Source organism: Leucoraja erinacea, chromosome 2 (genome assembly GCF_028641065.1).
Source record: "Leucoraja erinacea ecotype New England chromosome 2, Leri_hhj_1, whole genome shotgun sequence".
NCBI classification, from domain to species: domain Eukaryota; kingdom Metazoa; phylum Chordata; class Chondrichthyes; order Rajiformes; family Rajidae; genus Leucoraja; species Leucoraja erinaceus.
In genome coordinates, this window is record NC_073378.1 from 134,872,724 (window position 1) to 134,887,702 (window position 14,979).

The window sequence follows — 14,979 nt, forward strand, 5'->3', positions numbered from 1 at the left end:
GCAACCTTACATCTGTTTCAGTTACAATTAGTCCCCAGTCGGATGAAAGGCCATTCACCTGGAACTCTTGTTATCTCGCTCTGCAGAAGCTGCCTGACCTGCTGATAAGTTTGCCAACGTTCCCATTCCCAAATAAGGGACAAGAGGTCAAAATAAGCACGCAAAGTCCTGCGCCCCATCCAACTCATGACCCGATGATCGGCCGTGAGAAGGAGGGGTGGTGGTGGTGGTGTCGGCGGTAAGCGAAGATCCGACGGTCGGACAGCTGGCCGGGCTGCCGACCGACGGGGCCACGGGCGAGGCGCTGCTGCTGCTGCTGCTGCTGCACTCCATGGGCTGCACTACGTCGGGACGGGTGAGGCAGGGCCGGACGCGGCGCTCCGAATCGACAGTCCCCTCGACCCGAGCAGTAGCGGTCAAATACGGGACAAGGGCGGTCTGGGGCAAACCAATTTAGCCCAATATATGGGATGTCCCGGCTAATACGGGACTGTTGGCAACTCTAGTGCTGAGTATTTCCAACATTCTCTGTGTTTATGACCTGGAGTTCACAATGTGCTGGAAAATGACTAGAAACAAGAATTTACGCATCCTTCCACTAAAATGTAGTGCTTACATCAGTTCCAACATCAGGAATCTGTTTAAAAAGGTTGCTTTAAATCCTGCCCTACAAACTGAAAGCCTAAATGTGGTGACACAAGGAAAGGCCGATCTTGAGCTGGAATCTTGAGCTAAACACAAAGTGCTGGAGTAACTCAGTGGGTCAGGCAGCATCTGTGGAGGGAAATGACAGGCGACGTTCAGTTGAGCGAACCTTCAGACCCATCTTCAGTCTCTGGTCTGGAGGGGTCATGTTGTCATAAGTTCTAAGAGCCGAATTAGACCATTCGGCCCATCGAGTCTACTCTGCCATTCCATCATGGATGTTCTACAGTATCTCTCCCTCCTAACCCCATTCTCCTGCCTTCTCCCCATAACCCCTGACACCGTACTAATCAAGAATCTATCTATCTCTGCCTTAAAAAATATCCATTGACTTGGCCTCCACACCCTTCTGTGGCAAAGAATTCCAAAGAATTCCAAGAGGTATCCTGACCTGAAATGTCAGCCCAGAATTTAATTTGTAAAATAATTCTGAACTTAAAAGCCGCTATCACTCTCTTGTGAAAGTCCATTCATTTCACAGCTTTAGTGAAGGAAATCTGTTGTCCTTACCCTGCCTGGCATTAAAGTGACTCCAGGCTGTAAGTGATTATCTCTCAAATAACCCTCAATTAGAGTGTAGGAAGGAACTGCAGATGCAGGTTTAAACTGAAGATTGACGCGAAATGCTGGAGTAACTCAGCGGGACAGGCAGCGTCTGTGGAGAGAAGGAATGGGTGATGTTTTAGGTCATCCCAAAACTCCACCCATTCCTTCTCTCCACAGATGCTGCCTGACCCGCTGAGTTACTCCAGCACTTTGTGTCAATCTTCGATTCAAACCAGCATCTGCAGTTCCTTCCTACACTTTCTCCAGGGATGCTGCCTGACCCTTGAATCACTCAATAATAGCGATGGCTGCTCGCCACTTCTCCAAGAGTGTCAATGATCAACATTGAAGCCAAGCAGATAAATGTTTGTGGGGTCAGGGCTATAAGGAAAGAGTAGGAGAATTGAAAGACGCAGCACGGACACAGGCCCTTCGGCCCACCCAGTCCATGCCGACCATCGATCACCCACTCACACCAGTTCTATATTATTCACACCATTCCCTACACACTAGGGGCGATTTTTCAGAGAGCAGTCAGGCAGGACCGTGGCCCAGCGGTAGTGTTGCTACCCTACAGCGCCAGAGCCCCAGGTCTCAGGTCTGATCCTGACTACGGGTGCTTGTCTGTACGTTCACCCCATGACTTGTGTGGGTTTGCTCCCGATCCTCGGTTTCCTCCCACAATCCAAAGCCGTACATGTTTGTAGGTCAATTGGCTTGGTATAGATGTAAATTGTCCCTAGTGTGTGTAGATGCGTGCGGGGATCGCTGGTCGATGTGGTCCGAAGTGCCTGTTTCCGCACTGTATCTCTAAACTAAACTGAAATTGCCCTACAAACCCGCACGTCTTTGGGGTGTGGGAGTCACGGAGGGGGGATTGTGCAAACTCCACCAAGACAGCACCCGAGGTCAGCATCGAAACATTGCCTCTGGCACTGTGAGGCAGCGGCTCTGCCAGAGATGGATGAATGTGGCAGCCATGTGAAAGATAAAGAGCTCTCCCGTGTATCATTGCGTGATGCCGTGTTCAAATGTCGGAGCCTGTTTCTGTTTTTTTTTGTTGCCGTAGGTTTTGTTGAAACTTTATTTTGAATTTATTTTACCAGTGGCACGGCACATTACAGAACTCCAGGAAAGGAGAGATAAGAAGAGAGTGAGGTTGCGAAAGAGATCAAAGCCGTGTATTTCCGATGCCGATGGTAGGCCTCGAGGCTGAAAGCCTACGTGGATTCGGCCTAGTGTCAGCTGCATGTGCTCGCTCTGCTCCCCCTTCAGCTTTGCACCATCTTAAGATGCAGCGCTGCACTCACAGGGCAATAAGATAGACAAACCCTTCCACAGACACGCAGCCAGGATGTGAAGCAAACCTTAATTAGCCCCTCTGCTAATTTAAGATCTTGCTGAAAGGTTTTGGATTTCCTCAGCCAGCTGGAGAGATTATATCTCTTCTTCAAAACAATCTTGAAAACTTTATACATGGATTGCCTTGAGGAAATACTTTTGCTATCATCTTGATTTATATCCCCTGATGGAAGTTTGTCACTAATTGCTTTACAGGGACAATAGACAATAGGTGCAGGTGTAGGCCATTCGGCCCTTCGAGCCAGCAACGGCATTCAATCTGATCATGGCTGATTATCCACAATCAGTACCCCGTTCCTCCCCATATCCCCTGACCGCTATATTTTTAAGAGCCCTATCTAGCTCTCTCTTGAAAGTATCCAGAGAACCGCCTTCTGAGTCAGAGAATTCCACAGACTCACCACTCTCTGGGTGAAAAAGCATTTCCTCGTCTCCGTTCTCTGTTGTGCTGCAGCAAGCACAAATTTCATTGTCCTATCTGGGACACATGACAATTAATTTCTCTTGACTTGACTCTTGACTATGTTCTTGACCACTCTCTGCGAGAAAAAGTGTTTCCTCGTCTCCGTTCTAAATGTCTTACTCCTTATTCTTAAACTGTGGCCCCTGGTTCTGGACTCCCCCAACATCGGGAACATGTTTCCTGCCTCTAGCGTGTCCAAACCTTTAATAATCTTATATGTTTCAATAAGAGATCCCCTCTCATCCTTCTAAACTCCAGAGTATATAAGCCCAGCCGCTCCATTCTCTCAGCATATGACAGTCCCGCCATCCCGGGAATTAACCTTGTAAACCTACACTGCACTCCCACAATAGCAAGAATGTCCTTCCTCAAATTAGGGGACCAAAACTGCACACAATACTCCAGGTGTGGTTTCACCAGGGCCCTGTACAACTGCAGAAGGACCTCTTTGCTCCTATACTCAACTCCTCTGGTTATGAATGGTCATATCAGCATGGGCATGTTGATGTGTAGGAGGGAACTGCAGATGCTGGTTTAAATCGAAGATTGACACAAAATGCTGGAGTAACTCAGCGGGTCAGACAGCATCGGAATGTTGTCAGAATAGGTGACGTCACCTATTCCTTTTCTCCAGAGATGCTGTCTGACCCGCTGAGTTACTCCAGCTTCTTGTGTCTACCATGGACATTGAGTTCTCCAATTTCGGGTAAAGCCATCCCCTTCTCATCCACCCAGCTTTACACCTTTTTTACTATTCCCACCGCCCCCTTCATGCAGTTCCTTTCCCCTCCCCCCATCAACTCACCACCCCACCCCTCACAACTCAGCATCCCCCATTGTTCTTGACCTCCTCCTCCCCCATTCCCTTCTACTCATCATCCATCCCTCTGGTTCCACTTTTCACTACCCATCTTTCATGCTGATCAGATTGCACCATCTGCAAACTTGTGTTCTCTTCAGTCACCAGCACCAGCCTCAGTTCCTCTCCCCCACCTGGCTACATCTGCAATCGACCCTTCCTCACCTGAATCCACCTATCACTCTCCAGCTCGTCCCACCCCTTCCCCCTCACCTCTCACTCTAACTCAGCCCTCCACTCCCATCTAGTCCGGAGAGACAAACTGCTGGAGTAACTCACCGGGACAGGCAGCGTCTCCGGAGAGAAGGAGTGGGTGACGTTTCGGGTCGAGACCCTTCTTCAGACTCTCCCAGCCGGGAGTAGCGTCCCGAACCAAGCCAACATCTGTCCAATTCCCTCTATAGATTCAGCCTAAAACCCCTGTCCCACTGTACGAGTTCATTCCAAGAGCTCTCCCGAGTTTGCCCTGATTCCAACTCGGAGATTTACGGCAATGGCCACTCGTCGGTACTCGGGGCTCTCTTGGACATTTTTCAACGTGTTAAAAAATCTTCACGAGTCTTCCCGAGCTTACCTGCCGTTAGCGAGTCTTCCCGAGTACCTGCCGTTAGCGTTACGAGCCGCTAAGTGATGTCCCCGAGCTCCGACATACCCGCTACTTTCATTCTACAAGCTTACCACGAGTTTGATTTTTTTTTAAACTCGGGAGAGCTCTTGGAATAATAATAAATAATAATAATAATGCATTTTATTTGCTGGCACCTTTCTGGACACCCAAGGACACCTTACAGGACATAAAATCACAATACATTTCTCAATATTAAAATCAAGTTGATTGAAAACAAAAAACAAAAAAAACAAAAAATACACAAAACATTTTAAGTCATTAAAATCAGGGTTAAGATGGTGGAAGTTATGTCGGGTATGCTAATCTAAACAGGTGTGTTTTGAGTTGTGATTTGAACTGATCGATAGTGTCCAGGTGACGGATGGGAGGTGGGAGAGTGTTCCAGAGACGTGGGGCAGAGCAGCTGAAGGCTCTGGCACCCGTGGTGCTGAGTCTAAATTTGGGGACAGTTAAAATTGCAGCTGAGGAGGTACGGAGTGACCGGGAAGGAGTGTATGGTAGCAGCAGGTCAGAGAGGTATTGGGGGGCAAGGTGGTGTAGGGCTTTGAAGGTCAGCAGTAAAATCTTGTAGTTAATCTGGTGGTGCACAGGGAGCCAGTAGAGCTGAGTGAGGATGGGTGTGATGTGGTCCGATGATCTGGTGCGGGTGATGATCCGGGCTGCAGAGTTCTGAATGCATTGCAGGCGATGAAGAAGTTTATTGGAGGTGCAAGTGAGGAGGGCGTTGCAGTAATCGATGCGGGATGTGACCAGAGTGTGGATGAGGACTTTTGTATTGTCTTTGGAGAGGGAGGGGCGGAGTCTGGAGATGTTGCGGAGATGAAAGTATGCAGAGCGTGTGATATATTGCTGATGTGGGGGCCAAAGGAAAGTGCACTGTCCAGAATGACGCCGAGACTTTTGACATGGGAGGAGGTGGGTATGGGTGAGATCAACTGAACTGGTGAATGGGTGGGTTTTGGAGAGTGTGGACTTTGAGCCAATTAGCATGATTTCTGTTTGATTTCCATTAGGTTTTAGAAGGTTGAGTGACATTCAGTTGCTGATAGCTTGAAGACAGGTGGTGAGGAGCAGTTGGGGGAAGGGAGGTGTTTGGTTTTGTGGAGAGGTAAAGTTGTGTATCATCGGCGTAGCAGTGAAAATTGATTCCAAAATGACGGAGAATATTGCCAAGAGGTTGAATATAGATGATAAAAAGCAGTGGCCCCAGCACCAATCCCTGAGGAACACCATGGGTGACTGTGGCAGTTGTGGATGTGACTTTATTTCCCTGGATGAACTGTTTTCTGTCGTGTAGATAGGACCTGAACCAAAGTAGTGCATTGTTGTTGATGCCGGTGGCAGATAGACGTTCCAGAAGAATTGGGTGGGAGATGGTGTCAAAGGCTGGTGTGAGGTCGAGGAGGATCAGGATGGATAAGTGGCCGGTGTCAGCTGCGAGAAGGAGATCATTTGTAATTTTTACCAAGGCTGTTTCAGTGCTGTGATTGTGGCGAAAACCAGACTGAAATGGTTCCTAGAGGTTATTGTTTTGAAGGTGGACTTGAAGTTGTGTCGCTACTGTCCTTTCCAGAGGTTTAGTGATGAATGGGAGGTTGGAGATGGGGTGGTAGTTATTTGGATTGCTTGCATCAGAACCTGTTTTTTTTAGAATCGGGGTGACAGAAGCTGTTTTGAGAGATGTAGGGACAGTAGCAGTTGATAGGGAGGAGTTAATTATGGACATTATTGATGGGTGAGATAGAGGGCAGACAGGATTTAACCAGGACAGTAGGGATGGGATCAAGCAAGCAGGAGGAGTTCTTGGACTTGGTGATGGGTTTAGTTATTTCTTCGACTGTTGGAAGCTGGAAAGTAGATAGTGTGGAGAGTGTGGAAGTCCAGGGTGGGCTGAACACGTACAGTGGGACAGGCCCATAACCTGCTGAATTCCTCCTTCCGGCAGTCAGTTTTCTGCTTGGCAATCACGAGACAACAGTTCCAGCAAAAGCTCGTGCGTGTAGCTGGATATTTCCATGTGTAGAGAATCATTTCTAGGTGTGAGGTGGGGACTAGTGGGAGACGTTCCTTGAAGGAGGTATGGACAAGAATAGCAAGCGGTCTCGTTGTCAGCATTTTACAGTGGAGAAGCGGATTAATTAGGAAGGCTGGCTTTCTACAGGGATGAGGGCTTATTAGTAAGCTTGCCAAATTCAGAAAGGCCATTTATTTTAATTAACTTCCAGCTGCCAGTTGAGTGAGGTGTGAGGTGCAGGTTTAGTGCGGGGTTGCCTTTGCTGAGATCAGTGAGCAGCATTATTTACCAATGGGCACACTTCATTGGCACATAACTTTCCATCCCTTTGCTCCACACCACTGCCCACCCACCTCGAAGCCATGTTGAGTTTAGTTTGTTGTCACGTACGCCGAGATACAGTGAAAAACTATTGCTGCACGCTAACCAGTCAGCAGAAAGACAATACACAATAGGTGCAGGAGGAGGCCATTCGGCCCTTCGAGCCCGCACCGCCATTCAATGTGATCATGGCTGATCATCCCCAATCAGTACCTCGTTCCAGCCTTCTCCCATATCCCCTGACTCCGCTATCTTTAAGAGCCCTATCTAGCTCTCTCTTGAAAGCATCCAGAGAACCTGCCTCCACCGGCCTCTGAGGCAGAGAATTCCACAGGCTCACCACTCTCTGTGAGAAAAAGTGTTTCTTTGTCTCCGTTCTAAATGGCTTACTCCTTATTCTTAAACTGTGGCCCCTGGTTCTGGACTCCCCCAACATCGGGAACATGTTTCCTGCCTCTAGCGTGTCCAAGCCCTTAACAATCTTATATGTTTCAATGAGATCTCTTCTCATCCTTCTAAACTGCAGAGTGCACAAGCCCAGCTACTCCATTCTCTCAGCATATGACAGTGCCGCCATCCAGGGAATTAACCTTGTAAACCTACGCTGCACTCCCTCAATAGCAAGAATGTCCTTCCTCAAATTAGGGGACCAAAACTGCACACAAATCCGATCAAGGATTGTCTGAGAGTCACCAATGAGGTTGATAGTAGTTCAGGGCTGCTCTCTAGTTGTTGGTAGGATGATTCAGTTCCCCACAACCGTTCACCAGCACCGACGTCACCCCCAGCCGCCAACCCAGAGCAGTACAACCTGCTAGCCAGTGGGAATGACTCCGGTGCAAAGCTCTCACCTGCACTTCTGCATCTTGGAAACAAATCTGCGTGAAAGAGTAACGCGAGTGGGAAATCCAAAGCCTTTGTGCACACCTATCCACGCACCTGTCGCTGTATTTTATGGAGTCTCTGCTGCTGCTTACTGATCTGTAATGGTTTAGCCACAGTAAAGCAACGGGCTGGTACCTGCGTTTGACCTCGTGTGTCCTCACGAGACGGTGGGGCTGGTAGTTTATAGGAAGCATTGCTTGGGCTATCAGCTGTTTGCTTGTAATCTTGTAACTATCAACATCGGATTGAAAGTCCATTATTATATGTGTTGGTTTGTTGAAAGGATATCATGATAGATGCATGAGATGTCCAAATGACTCATTTTGCCTTCTTTATCTCTGTAAATTTGACTGTGTTTATGTTGTTGCAATTTCTAACCTCACCCAGTCTGGCTATGTAAAACTAGCGGGCCGACTCTTACAAATGTCGAGACTCAACGAGCATGATTGATGGAAGATTATTTTTTTGAATTTGATAGATTATCTTAACGTTTGCCCTCAGACAAAGAAATAGAACCAGGCTTCCTCTCTTCTCGGTCCCGTCCTTATGAGAGGGTGGATGAGTAAGTGAAGGATCTTTCTCTCCGAGACCTGAGGGTGGGGGTATTGCCTGCTCAGATCGTGTTCTGTGTGTCTCTAGTTTAGAGCTACAGGGCGGAAACAGCCCCTTCGGCCCACCGAGTCCTCACCGACCAGCGATCCCCGCTCACTAACACTATCCTACACACGCTAGGGACAATTTTTACACTTACACCAAGCCGATTAACCTACAAACCTGCATGACTTTGGAGTGTGGGACGAAACCGAAGATCTCGGAGAAAACCCACGGGGAGAACGTGCAAACTCCGTACAGACAGCACCCGTAGTCAGGATGGAACCCGGGTGTGTGGCGCTGTGAGGCAGCACTCTCTACGGCTGCGCCACCGTCTCTAACCCAAGATGGCTCCACTGGCGCTCAGCGGCTGGCGCTGAACCATGCCAGCCAAGGCAGGCCATGTGTTCAAGTCCTCTTAGGGAATTTGCATGCAGAATGTTGAACGGCGTTCCGAGGCGTTACCATGAGAACACTGCCCCCCCCATAAAAATTCCACCCTACCCGATGGCTCTTTAAACTATTGCCTTGCTGCCATTTTTGGATGCAGTGTTTGCCCACTCTATTTCCTACGTCTGAAACAGTGATGCCGCTTTAAAAAGCACCAGCTTTCAGACATCCCGCTGCGATGAAAGGCAGCGTATAAAAGCAAGTCTGTTTCTCTTTCCCTCCGGTATTGACGGAACACATTCTTTGTCTCTCTTCCAAGAAGTGGAGCTCTCTGGAAATAGCAGCGTGCAACACTTAAAATATCTGTTTTGTTCTGCAAAGTTTGTTGAGTATTAAATGCGACGGCTCTGGGTGCACACTAACTGACAGCATTCTTCAAGCCCACAGAACCCGGGTGGTTTTGCTTGCTTTACCACCGACAAATAAAAGTCTGCTTTGCTAGAGCAACCCCAGGGTTAAACAGACCAGACTCCCCACCACATGGCTCCATCTACACTTCACGCTGCCTTGGAAATGCAGCCAACATCATCAAAGACTTCTCCAACACCAGTTATTCCTACTTCTCCTCCCCCCTGTCAGTCAGTAGGTACAGAATCTTCAAAGCACATGCTGCCAGACTCAGGAACAGCTTCTTCCCCTCTGTTACCAAGCCTCTGAACGGCCCTTCCATCAACTAGGCTACTGTCTGATTCACCTCGACCCCATTGCGGACATTGAACTTTGTCTGTGGAACTGGTGCGCTACAATGCTGAGAACTGTATTCTGCACTCTGTATCTGTCCATTCCTCTACCTAGGCCTTTCGGCCCCACTCGTCATGCCGAGCAATGTGCCCCGTCTGAGGCAGTCCCATTTAGCCCACATCCCTGCAAAACATTCCTATCCATGTACCTGTGCGAGTGTCTGCTAAATGCTATTATACTGTAGTACCAGTCCTGATATGAAATCAGGTAAATCGACAATGCCCAGCGCAAATTGGAGGAACAGCACCTCATATTTCGCTTGGGCAGCTTACACCCCAGCGGTATGAACATTGAATTCTCTAACTTCAAGTAACACTGGCTTTCCCTCGCTCTCCATCCCTTCCCCATCCTAGTTCTCCGAGCAGCCTGACTGTCCTCCTGATTACATTTTATCTTTGTGTGCCTCGTTGTCTCCTTCCCCAAGCTAACAATGCGCATTCTACATTTTCCTTGAGCATCGTCTCCTTTGTTCTCTCGTTTTCACACCTTACCCATCCATGCCTCTGTGTCTCCCTCGCCCCTGACTCTCAGTCTGAATAAAGGTCCCGACCCGCAACGTCACCTATTCCTTCTCTGCTGCCTGTCCCGCTGAGATACTCCAGCATTTTGTGTCTATCTTTGGTGTAAACCAGCATCTGCAGTTCCTTCCTACAGTCCCGGACATTTATTTAGTGGTCTTAGACAATAGATAATAGACGATAGGTGCAGGAGTAGGCCATTCGGCCCTTTGAGCCAGCACCGCCATTCAATGTGATCATGGATGATCATCCCCAATCAGTACCCCGTTCCGGCCTTCAGGCCTCCACTGAGGCAGAGAATTCCACAGACTGACAACTCTCTCTGAGAAAAAGTTGTCTCTCTGTGTGAAATGTTTTTCCTCACCTCCGTTCTAAATGGCTTACCCTTAATCTTGTGTAAAGTGTAGCCCCTGGTTCTGGACTCCCCCAACATTGGGAACATGTTTCCTGCCTCTAGCGTGTCCAATCCCCTTAATAATCTTATATGTTTCAATAAGATCACCTCTCATCCTTCTAAACTCCAGAGTATACAAGCCCAGCCGCTCCATTCTCTCAGGATATGACAGTCCCGCCATCCCGGGAATTAACTTTGTGAACCTACGCTGCACTCCCTCAATAGCAAGAATGATAATGATATTGGAATGATTGAATCTTTTGATAATAATATTGGAATTATTGAAGACTATCCTCAGTTGAAAATGACAAATAATGAACCCAGTAGTTGGTGGATAGGTTGATGTTTATGGAACTGCTATGCTACAGTGTTGGGAATTCTGCACTCCATATCTTCCCTTTGCTCTATCTATTCTACTTGCGTTTGACTCGATTGTATTTATGTATAGTGTTATCTAATTGGATTAGATCGTAACCAAAACAAAGCTCTTCACTGTACCTTAGAACACGTGACAATAAAGGGCCTGTCCCACTGTATGACGTAATTCAAGAGCTCAAAAGAAAAAATCAAACTCGTGGTAAGTAAGTAGAATGTACGTAACGGCTACATTGGAGCTTGTGGACGTCTCTTAGTGGCTCGTAACGCTAACGGCAGGTACGCAGGGAAACGCGGAAACTCGTGACATTTTTCAGCACTGTGAAAAATGTCCAGGAAAGCCCCGAGTACCTACGAACGGCTATTACCGTAATTCTCCGAGTTCGAATCAGGGGAAACTTGGGAGAACTCTTGAATTACCTCGTACAGTGGGACAGGCCCTTAACAAAGATAAACCCAATTTCACAGAGCAAAAAGCACTCATTCCAAATGTATTTTCCCGTAATTCACATCACAAACCATCGACAGTAAATTTGTAACGACCTTGCCCCGTGTTCTATCCTTGCTCTGTAGCCGAGTTCCCGGCTTGTAGACATTTCCACGGGAAATATGAGAGGAAATGTGTCAGGTAGCCACTGAGCGAGCACCTCCATTGCACCAGGGAGTGCAGAGTAAAATAAACAAAGGAACGACCTCTCTGCTGGGAATAAAGGGCCTGTCCCACTTGCATGCGATTGCGTGCGATTGGCGCGACCAACCAGAAGCGGAGTTCACGAGAAGTTCACGCTAAGTACGCGCGTGAAGTCATTTACGTCATGCCTACCAATCAGCTGGGCTGGAGGCAGGCCGACTGAATTTGGGCGTCAGGCGGTGATGTCATCACGCAACGCCACGCACTAGGCGTATGCCGTCAAGACATTGCGTACGACGTCAAGACGCTGCGTACGACCGCAATGCGCCTGCGTGCCGACAGGCCGTTGGCGCGCGACGATTTCGGTCACTGCAAGAATTTCGGAGCCCCGCGCGATGTTGGGACCAGCCCTGCACAACTCCGCGCTTCTAAGTGGGACCGGCCCCTCGCGGCCATACGGTGTCCGTACACCTCAAGCAACCACGAGGTCGCGTAATTTGCGAGCCAAGGTCGAGTAAGTGGGACAGGCCCTTAAGTGGCCCGGTTGCTTGCTTCCACTTAAACCCCACTAATTTGGGCTGACACCTCTCTGTATTGGATATGAACCCCACTAATCTGGGCTGACACCTCTCAAACCCCACTAATCTGGGCTCGCACCTCTCGATATTGGATATGAATGTTTGAACGGATTTTCGGATCATGGTTCTGAACAAATATCACATTTCCAAATCCAGAGCTAACAAACAGCTCAGACCTCTCTACAGATTGTGATTGTTTATCAGCTGTTTCATAGGCCTCTGTTGGTAGCAGAGTCAGTCAAAGTCTCCTTGCTACATATACGTTCTGATCGGGGCTAGTGGAGTCAAGGGATATGGGGAGAAGGCAGGCATGGGTTATTGATTGGGGACGATCAGCCATGATCACAATGAATGGCGGTGCTGGCTCGAAGGGCCGAAGGGCCTCCTCCAGCACCTATTTTCTATGTTTCTGTCATACTAGTGCCTTAGAGCACAGAAACATACCCATCTTCCATGTTGACCAAGATGACCCATCTAAACTACTCCCAATTGCCCATGTTTGGCCCTTATCTCTCTAGGTCGTTCCTATGCATGTACCTGTCCAAGTGTGTTTTATATTCTGTTATAGTACCTGCCTCAACTACCTCCTCTGGCAGCTCGTTCCATATGCCCATGACCCTCTGTGTGCAAAAGTTGCCCCTCAGATTCCTATTCAATCTTGCCTCTCTTACCTCAGAGCTATGATTCCCCTTGGCTGGGTAAAAACCCTTCTTTCACCCTATCTCTACCCCTCATGATTTTATCTGCCCAAATTAATAATATCTCAAAAATTTGTCTCACGCTTTAACCCAGTCTTGACGCTTCTAAGTAAGTTATAAAAATAAAGTATTATTTGTCATTGATGTGAGAATGCTGAGAGTTACAGGAAAAGACAGCCATTCAATCCACTTGAAGTCTCTCGACCCAAAACGTCACCCATTCCTTCTCTCCAGAGATGCTGCCTGTCCCGCTGAGTTACTCCAGCATGTTGTGTCCATCTTCAATCCATTTGAATAATCCATTCATCTGAGATAACCCCTAGGGTCTTGTGTAGACTTAACAGATACAGGGCAGAAACAGGCCCTTTGGCCCAACCGAGGCCCTCTCCTTCCTCTCTCTCTTTTTCCTTCTCTCCTTCCCTCCCTCCCTTCTTTCTCTACTTCCCTCACTCCCTTCTCTCCTTCCTCCCTTCTCTCCCTCCCTCCCTTCTCTCCTTCCCTCTCACACACACACACATAACACACAGACAACTAACACACGCACGCACACACACACACACAACTAAGTTAGGATGGGGTAGAAGCCCAAAGGGCAGGTTGGGCCTGAAGCCCAACATTTAATGCCTGGACTGGTTTTTCGCCAATATTTATTGGTTTTCCAGGATCTAGTTAATTAAATTACTTTTTTTTCATTTCACAGTCACTAAAGCAAGTGGATATTGTAACTATGTACTTTTCAGAGGTGATCTACACATTTTGTTTGTTACTTGTAGGCTTACATGTATACAATTTTATATTAAAATGTAGCTTAGATCTGTTTGGTCCATTAACTCGCAGGCACTTTTTAAGTGCACATTTTGATTACTTTCCATTCTACCATGGAGATATAAAGTCTATAATAGACTTTATTTGTATTTCTATGATTCTACATACCTTGGCTGGGAACCTGGGGCTCACCAAAATGGTTCCCAATTGGGCCCCGCACCTCCTAAGGCCGGCCCTGCCAAATGGCCTACTCCCGCACCTTTTTGTTTTAATGTTTCTATCTGTCCAAATGTCTTTAGAAGGTTTTTTGGTTCCTGCCCCTGTTTCACATGTTCATCCAGGAAATAATTCTGTGGAAACAAGGAACTTCAGATGCTGGCTTACAACAGAAAATGCTACAGTAGCTCAGCGGGTTAGGCGACATCTCTGGAGGGCATGGATAGGCGATGTTTCGGACCATCATAATCGCCATAATCATACATTATTAGTCAAGTATGTTTTGCAACATGCGAGGAATTTGATTCGCCATACAGTCACACCAATAAAAAGCAACAGAACACACAAAATACATTTTAACATAAACATCCACCACAGTGACTCCTCCACATTCCTCACTGTGATGGAAGGCGGAAAATATTTCAATCTCTTCCCTTCTTTGTTCCCCCACGGTCGGGGGCCTCGATCAGGATCCATCTTCAGGCTGACTGTATCATTCTGAGGTCACTAACTCTACCATTCTATCTAGTAATCCATGCCTTGTGTTGAGCACAACTCAGTTGAACTAAAACTATTCAGTAGGTACACAAATATGCTGGAGAAACTCAGCGGGTGCAGCAGCATTTATGGAGCGAAGGAAATAGGCAACGTTTCGGGCCGAAACGTTGCCTATTTCCTTCACTCCATAGATGCTGCTGCACCCGCTGAGTTTCTCCAGCATTTTTGTGTACCTTCGATTTTCCAGCATCTGCAGTTCCTTCTTGAACACTATTCAGTCTTGTTTCTTCTTCTGCTTGAACAGTGGAGATTGGTTCACACACACCTCCACCCACGTCCTCGCCAGAAGGCATCTTGGAACTTTTACAAATATAGCTTGAGACTGCAAAGTGCCATTAGTGCGGAGCTGGATTAATAGAAAAGTGTCGAACAAAAGAAGTAGCTTTGGGCTGGTTTTAAACTGGAGAGGCATTTCAGTTTACTGCGTTTTCTGATCTGCCGTATCACTAGAGTTGTAAAAGCCTGGCACCCTTAGCAACTTTTGTACACATCAATGTACTCTTGGAGATCTTGTGCGTGGCGACGGAGAAGTCTAAGCTAATGTGACGTGTCCATTGAAGCAGTGAGATGGATTAGTGGTGCAGTTGCTATTAATGGAAGTCACTGTTCATCTGTAAGTGGCCACAATCACATGATATATGCAGGTAGCTGCTCTCCACATTGAGGAGCAGTCACTGCCGC

At 47.6% G+C, this 14,979-nt stretch overlaps 1 protein-coding gene across 7 annotated transcripts in view; it reads left to right on the top strand.

The window, feature by feature from the left end:
• The window catches only part of arhgap39 (Rho GTPase activating protein 39), a 621,406-nt gene that overhangs the window by 368,414 nt on the left and 238,013 nt on the right, over positions 1–14,979 (top strand). Inside the window, exon 6 of one of the 7 annotated variants that reach the window (XM_055649005.1) lies at positions 2,358–3,566. The exons of the other annotated variants lie outside the window; for them this stretch is intronic. Within the exon in view, the coding sequence (XP_055504980.1) occupies positions 2,358–2,467 (110 nt within the window). The 3' untranslated portion in view covers positions 2,468–3,566. Of the gene's footprint in view, positions 1–2,357; positions 3,567–14,979 lie in introns of those variants that run through there. 7 annotated transcript variants of the gene reach the window in all.